Source organism: Dermacentor albipictus, chromosome 1 (assembly GCF_038994185.2).
Source record: "Dermacentor albipictus isolate Rhodes 1998 colony chromosome 1, USDA_Dalb.pri_finalv2, whole genome shotgun sequence".
NCBI classification, from domain to species: Eukaryota; Metazoa; Arthropoda; class Arachnida; order Ixodida; family Ixodidae; genus Dermacentor; species Dermacentor albipictus.
Genome location: NC_091821.1, coordinates 490,910,452 through 490,927,075, shown reverse-complemented (window position 1 = coordinate 490,927,075; position 16,624 = coordinate 490,910,452). Strand labels below are relative to the sequence as shown.

The window sequence follows — 16,624 nt, the reverse complement described above, 5'->3', positions numbered from 1 at the left end:
TGTGAACCTATAACTGAGGAAGCTACGAGCACATTTTAACGAAATGCCGGCGAAACGCCGACGCTTGCCGCAGGAAAGGGCGCCTGAGACCTGCGCTCTAATAAGCATAGACCATTTTAGGAAAACTATTGACATGGCCCACCAGAAACTACAAATGCCGTTAAAAGAAAATTAGCAATTGAAAAAAAAAAATGAAAATAAAGTGCGGCAGCAAAAATCTTCGTTCTTAAAAAAAAAAGCAAAGCTGGCGGATTGCCAAACAATTCTGAAATCGGAGTTAAAACCTCGTTGAAGTGCTGCAGAATACCGGTTATGTCATTGGACAACGAATATCCTGAGAGGACGTTGATGCGTATCACAGGGTTTAAAACGAAGAAGCAAATGTGGCAAATATAACTGATGATATATCAATCAATCAATCCATATTTATTTTTGACAAAAGAAATACAAGATGGGTATAAGTACAACATTCGGAGGTCCCGAAGTAACAACTGTCGGGGGGACCTCCTAACAAAACATGAAAAGGGGATAGTAGGATCGAGGCAAACAGTGAGTCATGTGATATATTATACAGTTTCTACATTGGAAATAAACGATAAGATAGAGAAAAAAAATCTGTTAACAATATCACAGGTATATTCACAGAGTTAAGAAGAAAAAATAATTGAAGAAATCTTAAAAATAACATGCAACAATTAAAACTAGGATAAATGGCACGTAAAGCTAACAACGAGAAGTATCATTTAAGGCAAAATTTAGTAACTCGGTAATTGAAAAGTACATTGCGTAATGGTAAAGTGAACAACATACTAATTAACTCTAGGTTTGTTAAATTATGCTACGCGTCAGATAAAGTGTTCATGAAATGCTCCTTCGTTCTACGTTTGAATGATAATAATGTGGATAATAATGTGATAATAATGATAATAATAATGGAGTTTAAAAGCGCGAGGGCCAATAAGGCCAAACGACACCAGGAAATGGTATAAGGTGTAACTTGACTGTATGGCGGCCTAAAATATTCGCTGTAAAATGTGTAAAATATCTTGTATATATGTAACTATGACGTGCGAAGTCAACTATGAATATAATATTGTCACGTGGTAGTGACTCTGACGAACACAGTAGCGAAACTGTAACTGGTGAAACTAAATCTTTATTGGGCAAACTTGTGCCCTCAAAAGCAAGATAAACTTAAAGCACAACAATGGCGGCGAACACAGTCGGCGTTCGTCGGAAATGTTCAGCGCGTCAAGCGCATCGGCTTTTATACATCCGTCGTCGAATGTTCCAGAGTAATCGCTTGGGCCCGCGTGTCTTCCACAATGTTCTACACTATTCGCGTCGCGCATACATGCAATCAGATTACACAAGGTTCGGTAACAGACAGCGGATGGAACCTTTGATAACATTCCAGGAACTTCTGATACATGCAGGTGCGTCCTGCGCTCTGCGATAACATTTGCTAGGCGGGGAAACTTGGTCACCCAATAAACGACTACACATCCCAATACCGCTCTTTTAAAAAGCATTGGTCCGATGCTGCAAGCAAACGAAAGTTATAAATAAAAACACCACCACCGTTCCACTTTTATTTCGCCTAAGTTAGCTCTTCTAGGCCTTTTGGTCATTCTCGGGAGCTCGATGCCCCATTGCATGTCTTATCCGTCGCGGGGCACTCCGTCTTTGCGCGGTCGCGCACATCACCTCATCACCACACCACTTACAGTGTTACCCGCATACCTCCCAGAAAGCATTGCACAATTCGCGTCATGCATGCACTGTAATTACACAAGGCTCGGTGAAAGCTGAATATGGACAGAGCTATCGATAACATTCGAGAAACTTCCGATATATGGAGGTGCGTCTGGCGCCAAGCAATAACGTTTAACATTTGCTGGCACGTGGAAAGCAGTCAACAGAGACTGTTGCCGCCCAAACTACAGGAAACACATGCTGAGGGCCCGGCTTCCTACACTCATACACAAATTCTTATGCAGCCATAAGAGCCATAAACACACACACAATGTATTTTTTGCGACAGGATGTGTCCCCCTGCGCCAACCAATTTTTTGGACAAAAGCCTTGTCCATGTTGGCGGTGACCTTGGTGAAACTGTGCCTCGACGAAAAATTACCGACGCCGAAAAGCACAAAAAGTAAAAAAATGCTCGGCCTAACGTCACATTTTTCAGGGAGGTTCTTGTAAACAAAGTATGTTAGTGGTTTTGGAAAGAAAACTGGGTACATTTCGGGCAGGTTGGGAATCGAGCCCGGGCTTCAGGGGTGCGAAATGAGCACACTTCCCTGAAACCACGTGGGGTAGAAGAGCTTGTTGTTGCGCGAGTTGGTGCATATTAGCAAAGAGTTTTATAAATGCGCGAGCAAGCAACCACAGAGAAAGCACACAAAGACTCCACAAGGACTCTTTGTGTGCGCTCTCTGTGGTCTTTGCTCGCGCAGTAGTAAAACTGTTTCCTGGAGCCACGGCTGCTCCATGGATCTGGCTTACTAAAGGTCACGTCGCAACCATGTCGCTGATTAGTGCATGTGTCATTGGGCGGCGCGCATGATAGTGCGGAAAAGGTAACGCCATGTCATGACTGAATAGAATGAGTGCGTTGGTGACATTCCGAAATGTACAAACGTTATAACGCTTTTGCATTTCCTCGCGTAAACAGCCTTAAGTGTCTTCCAAAGTTTTAGTTTAGTAATTGCTGTCACGCTAGGTGTTGCGCAGAAAACCGAGCGCGCGCGCTCTGCACGTTGACGTCACTGTCGGAGCGGCGGCGGCGGCGGTTAGCAGCGAGCGATGGAGGAGCGTGCAAGCTCTTGCGGCTCGCGAGGACGGCCGCGTAAGTACGCCTCTGGTGAAGCACGTGCCCCTGCGCATTATTGAGGTGGTGGCCTTATTGCCACACGTGTACTTCCCATTGCCACTTGTTACGTCCTCCAAGAAACCTAGGCCCGATTGCATAGCTTAATGCATTACCAGTATGTGTTACAAAGAAGTCTAACCTTGATTGTATAACTTCATATATTACTAAATGAGCAGAAGGCTTTATCCTTCTTGTGTTACATGAGTGTAACACCTGCCGAAATTTTAATATTTGTCTTGGCAGTGCTTTATTAAAATGAGTTTAGCGAGTAGAGCGGGCGTAAGCTAGTTTTCGCATTTATTCCTATACATCCCGCTTTCTTCTTTTTGGTTTCATGTGATTGAACGTTAAACCGGTTGTACGTTGTCAAAGTACAGACCTACACTACAGTTCTACGTCCCGAAGATGCGGTGGCGCTGTCGTAGGTAGCGGTAAATCAACGGTATGCACTCCGCCGTCGATTTGCTGCGCTTACCTCTGTAGCCGATGGGTTTCGTGCAAGCCTCTGCGATTGTGTAAGTGCGATCGAAGCGATCCGTGTGACCGAAGCGATCGACCCCCGCGACCAACAGTGCAATTTGTGCATGCCTACACAGCCGGCGTGGGTGTAGGACCGGCACCTCGCCAGTCCCATCACCAAGCCGAGGTGATCGCTTTTATCGCTGCTTACGGCGACATAGAGATCAGCCAGCTTGTTTCTACATGCAACAGTAATGAGCAGAACAAATTTTTACAGCGATGCTGTGTGTGGCTAGCGTTCCGTGCATTTTTGTTCTCCGCCAACAAAAACTATCCCCATCAATGACTCATACCCCCCTAAGCCCTCGTACCCCTGTAAGCAAGCAAAAAAATGCAATGGCTCATAGCCCCCTGAAGTTTTATGACTACCCACTTTACGTGGGCTAGCTGCTAACACACTACCGGTGTGGTCGTTGTCGGTGATTTTATTGTGGGTGTGTCGGGGCTGAAAAATTAGTCGTTTAGGCGTTCCGCGTAGCAGACATATCACTTTCGATGCCGCACCGGTCAGGCTTAACCGAAAATCCAGCGGCATACATGCATCGATTTTACATTATCAAAGAATTTGTTTCCGCAACAACACACATACAAACATTTAAAAACAAGCTTCCATTAATTGTTTCAGTGGTAGTGAACGGATGTTGCCCGGTAATGAATTCCAGGCGTCAAATGTTGATGAAAAAAACTGTATTGAAAGGAATCTGCGCGGGCAAAAAAGCTGAGATATTTATAGCATGGTGACTCCTCATACCTGAGCGCTTGGAGAGAGTCAAATAGTTATCCATGCAGGAGAGGCGAGAAGAATTGAATAACGTGTGAAAGAATGTCAGGCATTCAAGTTTGCGACGCTCTGCAAGAGGAGTGAGACCAAGTGCGGGAAAAGAGCTAGACGGCGAAAATTCCTTCTCGTATGTCCTACAAACAAAACGCACTGCCTTTTTTTGCACTGATTATAGTTTTTTGACATCATAGTGTTTGTATGGATTCCATACAAGGCAGCCATATTCGAGGATGGCGCGAACGAGGGTTTTATATGTTAGAAGTTTAGTTTCTTGAGGAGCAGCGCGCTGCGTTTGATGCAAGTAGCCTAGCCTTTTAAGGGTCTTGTTACAGCTGACATCAATGCGTTTTGGCTGTGACCAGTAGGATACCTAAATATTTGAATTCGAAGACCCTATCTAAAGAAATATTGTTAAATGCATGTTCAAAGAAGAAAGGGCATGAGCGTCATGTAAAGGGCACGAAGACACTTTTGCATAAGTTGATATTCATTTGCCATGCTTTGATCCAGTTACAAAACTCATGAACGTAATTGTTAAGAACAGCATCATCATAAGGAGATTTAATTGTTTGATAGAATACGCAATCATCTGCCAACAGGTGTATTTTAACTGAGGCGTGTAGCATTAATAAAAGTGAACCCGGTACTGCGCCTTGGGTAAACCCTGATTAAACAGGTATCAAGGGTTAGTAGAGTTCAAACATACATATTGCGAACGCTGGGAAAGAAAGTCCGATGTCCAGCCAACCAAAGATCCATCTTTTTAGCATAGCGTACAGCTTGTACATAAGTTTAGGGTGTGATACAGTGTCGAAGGCCTTTGCAAAGTCTATAAATATAGCATCAATCTGGTCACCTATATTTAAAGAGCTGCTGATGCCGTGAACGAATTTTGTCAGTTGTTTCAGAAGTGCTAAGGCCACATATGAAAGCATGCTGGAAAGTGTATAAAATTTTGTTAGTATGAAGGAATTCCATAAAATGTTTAAGGATAATGGGTGCGAATAATTTGCTTGAACGGTGCTGTTAAGAAAATTGGCCTATAGTTAGATAAGAATTGAACGCTACCCGACCTAAATAAGAGCAGAATTGAAGCAAGTTTCCACGAGGGAGGAAGAGTGGCGGTTGAGAGATATATTCTATAGGTAATTTTTAGATATCTTCTGCACAAAAGAGCGTATCGAACGGGAAAAACAGTCGGGATACCGTCAGGGCAAAACAACTTCTTGGTGTTTAAGTTTAGGATTAAGTACACTCTGAGGAGACAGTGATATTTTGTTGATTGGAGGGTATGGCTCGGAATCAAAAACAGGTGTTACAGAATTGTCAGTCGTAAAGACAGAGCGGAAGTAGGTGTTAAAAAAAGAAGCTATTGACTGTAAATACGAAACTCAGAAATCAGATAACCCAGGGATAGGATAGCCTTCCAATATTTGCGGGTATTAGCCACCATAAATTTCGGCAAGGTTACCTCGTCATAAAATTTTTTTGCATCGACCATTTTAGAACCGAGTTCCTTTTTAGCGCTCTCGAATTGCATGAGTTCTGTTGAGTCACCTGAGCGTTTCGATCGACGTAATTTCGCCATACGACGTGATAAATGCAAGAGGTGCCTAGTCATCCAAGGAATTTGAGTGGCTGTTTTCTGTTTTTCAAGGAATAAAAAGGCTGATAGACTTACTGACAAGAATTTCGAAGAAACTTGTCAGCATATTAGTATCACTAGTGGTACTTATTAGTTCAAACTCGGGTACCCGGGTAAGCTCGTACACGATAACGTCGGCCTTTGAAGGAAGCCCCCATCGATTATCTTGAAGCCTACCGTTTCACTCCGGATGCCGTCACATGTTGAAGCATTCATTGCTTCTGCACAGCCACCACCCAAGAACAAAAATTGGAGGACGCTTAAGCTTCGCCTTCAACAGTGGAACGCGACAGCGCTCCCGTCGACCCGCCAAGGGATGTAAGACAATGGGCTACGGCGCAACGATCACTTACGAGGCGCCCCGCATCGGACGCGGTGAGCGTCGAGCAACGGAGCGTTCCGCGCGGCAACGAAACCTGCGCCTGAGCAAGCGGAACGAACCAAAGAACTCGGTGTCTCGGAGCCCCGGGGAAACGATGCACGCCAGCCAACCGTCGTGATCGGGACGGGCAGGGAGATAGACAGATAGTGATCTAAAGAATGGAAGGACGCTTGATTCTGCAACCCGTGAGGGAGCAAGGAGAAACGTCGTCAGGGGAGAGGGAGTCCGGGACTCGACGCGCCTCGCACCTGTCCCCGCGCAAACCCAATGCGCGCGGGGCGCGCCACCTGTCGGGGCAGCGCAGTACATTGAATGGAGGGGGTCTTCTGTGCTTGCAGCAAGATGGCTCTGCGTGTGCGGAAAGCGCTGAAGAAATGTAGCGGAAACACACTTAGCTATTCGTGTAACTGCGACTTCTGTAAGTTACATGTCCATAATTACCGATATACACCGCAGTATAACTTTCTACGGCTCGTTTCTAAGACAACACCACATTCACTAGAGGCGCTTTTGCACCGCTTTGAAGCATCGAACTCGTGGCTGAGTGGTAGCGTCTCCGTCTCACACTCCAGGGACCCCAGTTCGATTCCCACTCAGCTCATTTTGCAAGTTGTTTTTTATTCATGAAGTGCCTGCCAGGATTTATCGCACATGGCCAACGCCGCGGACACCGACGCCGGCGACACCGGATTTTCTGCGACACGAGCTCCTTAACGCTGTCACGTTCAAACTGCATATTATGGGAGCGCCGAGTAACCAGTTTTTCCAAGGCCCGCAGGGAGAGATGAAAGCCGCCTGCCGCATACTAGCACAAAAGCAGCCTATCTCTCGGCACTTTGATTTTCTACGAGCTGCGAAGCGTGCTCCGCTAACAGGTCAACCACTACGAGTCACATGTGCCTAATGGCGCATCGAGCTACTAAAACCTGTACACCATTGTTGACCAATGGTGCCAGGACTCTTACAAACCTAATGACGGCCGCGCCTGCAACCGGGTTATGTACCCTGCCCCAACTAGTTATATTGCTACACGCGTGTGGTATTGGTTTGTTTGAACGAGGTGCGTGGGCGCCATCACTTCTGAAAAAATAAGGAAGAGCGAACTGGGCTCACGTGGTAAATCTAGCTGGTCAACGCTGAAACCGCTGTTATAAATATAACCTGTAAATAGTTGCTCGTCTTACTGACTCGCCCTTCGCGTAACATTATGATGTAGATGGAACGTTCACCGTCCTCGCCATGGAGCTCCGAAGCGGCCGCACCGTCTTCTCGCACCGACACAACCCGTCGCCACCTACACCTGCGGTGCCATCCGGAACGTACGTTACGGTTCCTAGTCTCCGTGATCCTGGGACATTCTCCGCCCAATATGATGTTGACGTCAATGACTGGCTCAGCGTGTAGGAGCGCGTTATCCAAAGCAACCACTGGGACCCTACCATCATGCTTGCCAATGTGATCTCTTATCTGGACGAGGCACCACGTGTCTGGTTTCCCACCCAAGTGGTCGACCTCTCCAGCTGAGACATATTCAAAGAGAGGCTTCGCGACCTATTCGGAAACCCGTCAGGTCACCAACAGGCTGCACGAAAAGAGCTTGTCACCCGTGTCGAGTCGTCGACCGAATCGTATGTTTCCTACATACAGGAGTGCTCGCGCTTTGCCGAAAAGTCGACGAGCAGGTGACCGAGGGTGACAATGTGGGCCATATCCTAAAAGGCATCGCGGACGACGCCTTCAATTTGCTCGTCTATAACAACGGTCCTCACGGTGCGAAATACGTTTCGTCCATCGCTCTTCGATCTGGTTATTGGCAGATTTCCGTCGATGAGCAAGACCAAGAAAAGACCGCTTTCGTCACTCCAGATGGCCTCTACCAATTCAAGGTTATGCGGTTCGGTTTATGCAATGCCCCCGCCACGTTCGGACGATTGATGGACTCTCTGCTTCAAGCTTTAAAATGGTCAACTTGCCTTTGTTACCTCTACAACGTCCTTGTGTTTTCTGCTACATTCGAAACGCACCGTGAGTGCGTCGCTGCTGTCCTTGTCGTCTTCCGCAACGCTGGCCTCCGATTAAACTAAACGAAGTCCCACTTCGGGCGCCGACAGATTAAAGTGCTAGGTCATCTCGTCGACGCTTCCGGAGTACAACCCGACCCGGAGAAGGTTCGAGCAGTAACGGATTTTCCTGTACCTGAGTCTGTCAAAGACGTCCGGAGTTTTGTGTGGCTCGGTTGTTATTTCTGGCGGTTCGCGAAAGATTTCGCAGCAATCACTGGAGCACTCACTGAACTTCTGAAGAAAGGCATGTCTTTCACATGGGGTTCCCCTCAGGCTGCCCCATTTTCACGCCTTATAACGATTCTCACCAATCTACCGGTCTTGGCCCACTTTGACCCGTCCGCACCTGCGGAGGTCCGAACCGATGCCAGTGGTTATGGGAGCGACGCCGTCTTATCAGAATGGCAATACGGACATGACCACCTTATGGCCTACGCAGGCCGGCTCCTGACAACTTCATAGGCAACTATTCGATTAACGAGCGCTAACGTCTTGGTCTCGTCTGGGCTGTTTCAATGTTCCGCCCATACTTATAGGGCAAGTCCTTCTCAGTAATCACAGACCATCATGCGCTCTGTTGGCTTTCGCCGGTCAGGGATCCCACTGGCCGGCTCGATCGTTCGGCCCTCAGAGTACAAGAATATCCCTACACAGTGACTTACAAATCAGGACGCCAACCCCAGGACGCAGATTGCATCTCTCGCTACCCAGCCGAAGACGTGACCTCTACGTCTGATACTGACACCGATGCCTGTGTTCTTTCCGTTTTCCCACTGCTCCATGTCGCCGACGGGCAGCGCCGTGACCCGTCCTTGCGTATCTTCATTGACCGCCTGGAATCGTCACTTGCCGACAGTTCCCTTCGCTTATTCACACTTCAAGATGGCGTACTCTACCACCACAACGTTCACCCCGACGGCCCTGCATTACTCCTTGTGATCCCTGAACACATTCGCTCGGCTGTTCTCCACGAACTTCACGACTTCCGCTCTGCCGATCACCTGGGTGTGTTACGTACCTACGACAGGATCCGCCGACGCTTCTTTTGGCCATGGCTTGCTCGCTCAGTTCGAAGACACCTAGCCGCGTGTGAGAAATGCCAGTGACGCAAGACACCATCGACGCTCCCTGCTGGGTACCTTCAACCACTCAACATTCCCGCGGAACCATTCTTTCAGGTTGATTTGAACTTACTTAGCCCTTTTCCTCTTTCTACCCCTGGGAACAGGTGGATCGCTGTGGCCACGGATCACGCCACGCGTTACGCCATCACCCGAGCGCTTCCTACAAGCTGCGCCACAGATATCGCCGATTTTCGTCTACGCCACGTGATTTTATTACATGGAGCTCCGCGACAACTTCTCACATACCGTGGCCGGACATTCCTATCGAAAGTTATCGCGGACATCTTGCAGTCCCGTGCCACGAGGCACAAGCTTTAGACGTCATACCACCCGCAAACAAATGGCCTCACGGAGCGTCTCAATCGCACTCTCACAGACATGCTCGCGAAATATCTCTTCAGACCACACTGACTGGGACCTCGCTCTCCCGTTTGTCACATTTAGTTATAATTTTTCTCGCAACGACACAGCCGGTTATTTCCCATTTTTTCCCTCTTTTCGGCCGAGAACCAGCACTGCCCCTCGACACAACCCTCCCTGTTCACGCGGCACCGACCAGTAAATATGCACTTGACGCCATCGCCCTCTGTGCCAACGCAAGGTAAATTGCCCGTGACCGCCTTCTGAAATCCCAAGAGAGTCAAAGGCGTTTGTACGACCGGCGGCACCGAGACGTGCACTGCCCGCCTGGTTCTTTGCTGCTTCTATGGTCTCCGTTGCGTAGGTCGGCCTGTCAGAAAAACAGCTGTCTCGTTACACAGGCCCATACCGAATGCTTTGTGCCATGACTCCCGTCACCTACGAGATCGCCCCTGACACCCCATCTTATTTCCAGTCCAGTGATATCGTGCACGTTACACGACTGAAGCAGTATCACCCTCCCAGTGATAACATTTAGATGCTCCGCGACGTCACTTCTGCCGCCAGGGGATAATGCTACACGCGTGTGGTATTTGTTTGTTTGTTTGTTTGCTTGTTTGGATGGATGGATGGATGGATGGATGGATGGATGGATGGATGGATGGATGGATGGATGGATGGACGGACGGACGGACGGACGGACGGACGGACGGACGGACGGACGGACGGACGGACGGACGGACGGACGGACGGACGGACGGACGGACGGACGGACGGATGGATGGATGGATGGATGGATGGATGGATGGATGGATGGATGGATGGATGGATGGATGGATGGATGGATGGATGGATGGATGGATGGATGGATGGATGGATGGATGTTATGAGCGTCCCCTTTGGAACGGGGCGGTGGGTTGCCCCACCATGCTCTTGCTATTATACTGTCTAATGTCCTACCTAGGTTAAACAATGAAAAAAGGAAAAGAAACACTATGAACTACCACGCCCAATTTTTTTATCCCCTATTGCGATCTGTGCTTTTGTACGGCTCTGTCTTTTGTCGTTTCCCTACTTTTCTCCCACCAATCCTCCAATCGCCTCTTACTAATGCCTATGACGGACATGTTTGCTTTACCACTGCTCCCGCTGAACCCAAGGGCTTCAAGGAGGCCAGCGGTGCCTAAATCGACCGCTGGGTAGACGTCTTCACATTCTAATAAAACATGCTCCGTCATTTCCCTAGCTTTACCGCAGCAAGCACATGCTTCTTCTTCCTTTTTATATCTCGCTTTATAGGTGCGTGTTCTAAGGCATACCGATGTCGCTTCGAAAAGTAATGAGCTTCCCTTTGAGTTATCATAAATGGTTTCTTTCCTGATTTCGTTTTTTCCACTTAAGTAGTTGCTCATGGCAGGTTTCTTTTTCATTGCCGCCACCCATGAGATTAATGCAGCCTCTCTGACTTTCCGCTTGACCTTATTTGTTGCTGTGTTGCCCACCATACAGGCCGCATACTTGCTGGTAAGCTTCCTAGTTCTTTTCCTCCAGTGTAGGATAGGAGCGTAGGAATAAACTTCATTTGTCCAACGGTTGTTGATGTTGGTGCCCGGGGCTAGGCTGCCAGGGGTCCATCGCCCGAGGAAAATCTTTCGAGATCCTCGGCAATGGTCCTGGCCCGCTGGACGGCCCACGCCTGGTCTTCGGGTGCCTCGCTGAGGAGGGCGGCTTGCCATCTCTCAGCGAGGCGCCCCGCTTCAGAGGGTTCTGCGGTAGTATTCCCCCTTCCTCTTTGTCCTTGTTCCACGTGGCGTCGGCACTCCCAAAGCACATGGGCCATATCAGCCCGTTCGTGCTCGCACCACGGGCAGCCGGGCGACGGGTGCAGCGCGGGCCACAGGCGGTGCAGGTGGTAGGGGTTGGTGGAAGTACCCGTCTGCAACCGCCTCAGGTCGACCGCCTGGGACCTGTCTAGGCGCCCGTGGGGTTGTGGATATTTTTTTCTTTCTTTCCTATAGTGACCAAGCACCTCCCGGTATGTTGCCGGAAACTCCCTGACATCGCAGTCGGCGTCCTCGTGATCCCCAGCTCCGTCCGCCGCGATTTGTGTTGTATTGGTAACAACAGCGGCCGCGCCAGACGGGGTGGCAGCCGCCGTCGCCGTCACTCCTCCGCTGGGGTCCCGCACAACAACGGCAGCGGCTGCCCTCTGGGTGACCGCGTCGCGGCGGGTAAGCTGCCTAGCGACGAGGTGGGCGCGCTCGTTGTGGTTGGGTGGAGTGTCGTTGCGTCTTCGGCCGTTAGCATTGTTGGTGTCATTATTATCGTGGCTGTTGTTGTTGTTACCGCCAAGCTCCCCGACGTGCGCGGGGAACCACTTGAGGGACTTGTTTGTAATCGTGCCGCATCCGAAGTCCCCGGCCCGGGCGTTGAGCATGCGTGCCACATCCGCGGACACCCAACCTTTGGTGTAATTCCGAATCGCTGATTTGGAGTCGCTGATGACCAGGTTATCATCCGCATCTCCGTGGAGTACCGCAAGGGCTATGGCCATCTCTTCCGCTGCTTCGGCCGACGGCAGCCTCGCTGATGTCGTGACTCGGATGGTTCCCTTTGTATCTACGACTGCCATGGAGAAGGCGGGTGCCGCCGCCGTCGGCCGGCCGTGTCGATGTTGCCGTTGTTGCTGCTGCCGTTTTTGTCGTAGGAGCAGTAGTGGTGGTGGTACTGGTAACGGTGGTTCGTCTCGCACATTCCCTTGTAGCGGCAGTGGTGGTCGACGTTCCTCGTCGCCATCAGATTCACCGACTGGCCGCGGGTACCTGGCTGCATCGACGAAGAGGACGCCTTCTTGTCTTCCATGCTTCTCGAGGATCGCTACCGCCCTGCGTATACGTCTTTGCACATCATGCAGCGGGTGCATATTCTTCGGCATGTTTTCTGTCTGTATGGCGTCCCTGACTTCCGGCAGCAGTGATTCTTTCAGTCCACGCGCCTCGTGATATCGAATCCCGAGCAAGTCTAGGATTCGTCTTCCCGTTACGGTGCTCGACAGCCTCTCCAGCTGCGCGATTCTCTGTGCCTCGGCGATCTCCTCGAGCGTGTTGTGTACGCCCAACTCGAGGAGCCTGTAGGATGGCGTGTACTGGAGTACTCCCAGGGCCGTCTTGAACGCCCTACGGATCGCCACGTTCAGCCTGTCGGTTTCGCTTCTATTCCAGTCGGCATATGCGGCGACGTACGCTATGTGGCTCTGCGCGTAAGCCTGTATCAGCCTCGTAACGTTGTGTTCTTTCATTCCTTTCCTCTTGTTCGCGACCCGCCGCTCGAGTTGTGTGGCGGCGGCCACTTTCTTCTGCAGTCGGGCAACCAGCTCGCGGTTGGCACCGTTCTCTTCCAGCCACAGGCCGAGCACTCGCAACTTGGACACCGTCGGTATTCGGGTCCCCTCCCTCGTCGTGACGCGGACGCCCAAACGACGAGCGTCTAGCACGGCCTGCGGAAGGGGCCCTTTCTTGTGCGGCCTGTGGAGCAGGATATCCGACTTGTCGGGTGAGCAGACGAGTCCCGTGTCTTCGAGGTGCCGCTCCACCTCCCGGACGGCCCGCTGCAGTCGGTCTTCCATTTCGCCGACGCTCGTGTTCTCCGTGGTCCACACCGTCACGTCATCTGCGTATATCGTATGATTGATGCCCTCTATCCCGTCAAGGCGCTCCGGCAGGCCGATCATGACGAGGTTGAAAAGCATGGGGGAGAGTACGGAGCCCTGCGGCGTTCCCGCACCGCCCATTCGGACCGTTCGTGGTGAAGCCCCGTCGATCTTGACTGTCGCCTCGCGCCCATTCAGGAAGCTGCTGACATATCGGTGGAACCTCGCCCCGAGATCAAGTCGGCTGATCTTATCCAGTATGGCCATGTGCTTCGCAGTGTCGAAGGCGCTCTTGAGGTCTAGCCCGAGTAGGGCGCGCACGTGTGTGCTCGGAGCGTTCACGACCTGTTCCTTGATCTGCAGCATGGCGTCCTGCGTGGAAAGTCCCTTCCGGAAACCGATGATGTGGGTGCCGAAGGCGTCCTGCTTCTCGAGCAGCGTCGTCACCCTGTTAAGGCAGGCATGCTCCATCACTTTCCCGACGCAGGACGTGAGGGAGATCGGCCTCATGTTTCGGACCTCCAGCGGTTTGCCCGGCTTTGGTATCAGTATAACGTCCGCGGTCTTCCACTCTTGCGGAATTTGGCCTTCCTTCCAGCACGCGTTGATGTATTCGCAGAGCTTCTGGATGGCGTCGTCGTTCAGGTTCCTCAGGATTTTGTTGGTGATTCTGTCAGGACCGGGCGCCGAGTTGGTCTTCAGTAGCTGGAGGACCGTTCTAATTTCCTGCACAGAAAAGTCCGCGTCCAGCTCCTCGTTGGGAGCCCCGCAGTATTCTGGGTGACTCTGCCCTTCCGGGCGTGCGAGGTGCGTCTGCACGATCTCTTCCGCGAAGGCCTCTGGGTCGTCCTTGTACTTGTGTCGCAGCTTGGCCATCTCTGTACGGGTCGCCGTTCTGGTGCTTGCCGGGTCGAGCAGGTGCCTGAGAATCTTCCAGGTGCGTCCAGCGCTCATGTTCCCGTTCATCGTGTCGCACAGCTCCTGCCATTCTTGCTCGCACAGGCGGGCGCAATGCGTCTCGATCTCCCGGTTGATTTCGGCGATCTTCTTGCGTATCTTCCTCTTGAGTTTTTGCCTACTCGCTCTCCGTTGCATAGATTTCTTGGCCGCAACAAGATGTGCCAGCCGGCTGTCCACTCTGGACGGTTGGGGAGCGCCGTCGCCCACGGCTCCGCGGGACCTGTCTGCCTCTTCTTTGGATGGTTCTTGTCGCCAGTCCGTCCGTTCGACCTCATCGGTGGCTTTCTCTACGTCCGCGAGTAGTACTCTGCACCATTCCCTGATGTCTTCGATCGGGCCCTCCTTCTTGTTTTGCTCTCTATTTTTCCGGAATCTGTCCCAGTCTACGATTCTCGCCTTTCGGCAGACGCCCTCTTCGCTTTCATCCTCTCCCACGGTCACGGACAGGATCCTGTGGTCACTCCCCAGGTCCTCGAAGGAGTTCGACCAAGTGACCACGCCCGCGCCTGACCAGACGGAGAGGTCGGGGGACGTGTCGCGGCACACTCCCTGTCCGATCCTGGTGTGCGAAGCAGGTTCGTTGAGTACAGTCAGGCCGAGCTCGTCCATCAGTCCGGCTAGCCTGTTCCCTTTCGGCGAGTCGGCTCCGTATCCCCATTGCGTGTGCGGCGCATTGAAGTCTCCGCATATCAGCAAGGGACTAGAGGCGGCCTTGGCCATCGCTTCGCGAAAGAGGGCATCGAAAGTGTGAGTGCGGTATCTTTGAGAGGGCGCGCTATATACGTTGAGCACGAAAAGGCCGGTTTTCCTACTTCCAATACTCGGCACGACTTCGATCAGTACATGGTCTATGTCCGACTCTTCGTGGAGCACGAGTTCGTGTTCGATGAAGGCCGTCCCGCGCTTAACCAGGGTGCACACCTTGACATCCCTCCCCATGGATTCGTCGGGGGGACCGCACGTCACAAGCGGTAAACGCACCGACCATCCTCGCCTGCGACAACAACGCCAACACCACCCGCACCGGGGCAGGAGGGACGCACGGACAGTTGTGTCCCCCCAACACCTCTGCATAACAATCATGGCTGTGTCCCGCAAGTCCGACAATAGACGCCTAGTCTGGCAGTGGAATTGCAGGGGCTTCAAAAACAAGAAAGCAACGATGGTGCAATACATGAAAACGCTTGCCAATAACAAACTTCCTGTCGTGATTGCCTTGCAAGAACCTTTCGATCGGGCCCAGCTCCCTCCACTGTGAATCAATGTTTTTCCTGTACAGATACCTGACCACCCTCCCAGCCCATTTACTTTCTTCCATATTGCTCAACCGTTCTTCATACTCAATTTTACTGCGAGCTTCTCTTACTTCAAAACTAGTCCAGCCCATATCACCCTGCACAGCTTCATTTGTAGTCTTCCCGTGAGCGCCCAATGCGAGGCGATCCACTGACCTTTGGTTGCCGTCGAGTCCTAATTGTACCCCTGATTTAAAGCAAACAACAGCATTCCCAAAAGTAGGTCCTGGAACCATTACACCTTTCCACATACCTCGTAGGACCTCGTAGCTATTGTAACCCCATAGCGCTCTGTGCTTCATTATGGCTGCATTTCTCTACCCCTTTACTGTTATGTTTTTTTCCTGTGTTTCCATATATCTCTCGCCTTCGTTTATCCATATACCAATGTATTTATATTCTGTTACCCGAGGTATTTCTAGGCCCTGTATCTCCACTGTCTGTTCACTGTTTTCATTGAGTTCACTATTTGAACGAGGCGCGTGGGTGCCATCACTCCAGAAAAGAGGAGGAGGAACGAACTGGGCTCGCGCGGTGAATCTAACCGGTCAGTGCTGCAACCGCTGTTGTAAATATAAACTGTAAATATTTGCTTGTCTTACTGACTCGTCCTTCTCGTAACACTACCATCTACTGTTGCAAGGAGCTGCCAGTCTGGAGCAGTGACGTCACTTAGGTAGTCACTGCTGGAAAACCGTGGTCAACATCAACCGCCGTCTCTTGAGACACCAGTTGAAATGAACGTTCCAGAGCCAAAATGTTCAACGAGAAATCGAAGGGCACCGTTGAAGCTTGAAAACTATCAACGACATTGAGCTGTGTTTGGACATTAAGTTGTTTGCTAGTTGTTTATCAAAATGTTTAGTGAGCCTTCTGTGAGAGGGGAAATTGTGGTCGTTTGTAGTCGCCTTGTGCAAAATTAGAGGGCGCTAGGCACACGCCTTAGCAGGATTAACTACCGCGCGTCT

General features: G+C 50.8%; 1 protein-coding gene across 1 annotated transcript; it reads right to left on the bottom strand.

Moving 5' to 3' along the window:
• Positions 1–12,371: 12,371 nt before the first annotated feature.
• On the bottom strand, positions 12,372–15,300 carry LOC139054578 (uncharacterized). Its single transcript, XM_070531763.1, has 6 exons — positions 15,174–15,300; positions 14,343–14,867; positions 13,935–14,279; positions 13,411–13,700; positions 12,835–13,296; positions 12,372–12,560 (listed from the first exon to the last, which is right to left on the bottom strand). The coding sequence occupies exons 1-6, from the start codon at positions 15,298–15,300 to the stop codon at positions 12,372–12,374; spliced, it is 1,938 nt and encodes a 645-aa protein (XP_070387864.1).
• Between the last annotated feature and the right edge of the window lie 1,324 nt (positions 15,301–16,624).

Bases quoted from the DNA above. Each gene is read 5' to 3' on its own strand.
- LOC139054578 (XM_070531763.1), bottom strand. From the start codon at position 15,300: ATGGGGAGGGATGTCAAGGTGTGCACCCTGGTTAAGCGCGGGACGGCC. The intron at 14,280-14,342 runs GCACCTGGAAGA...CGACCCGTACAG, and splicing joins CGGGAACATGAGCGCTGGAC to AGATGGCCAAGCTGCGACAC. The intron at 12,561-12,834 runs GCACAGAGAATC...ACCCGCGGCCAG, and splicing joins CGCTCGAGGAGATCGCCGAG to TCGGTGAATCTGATGGCGAC.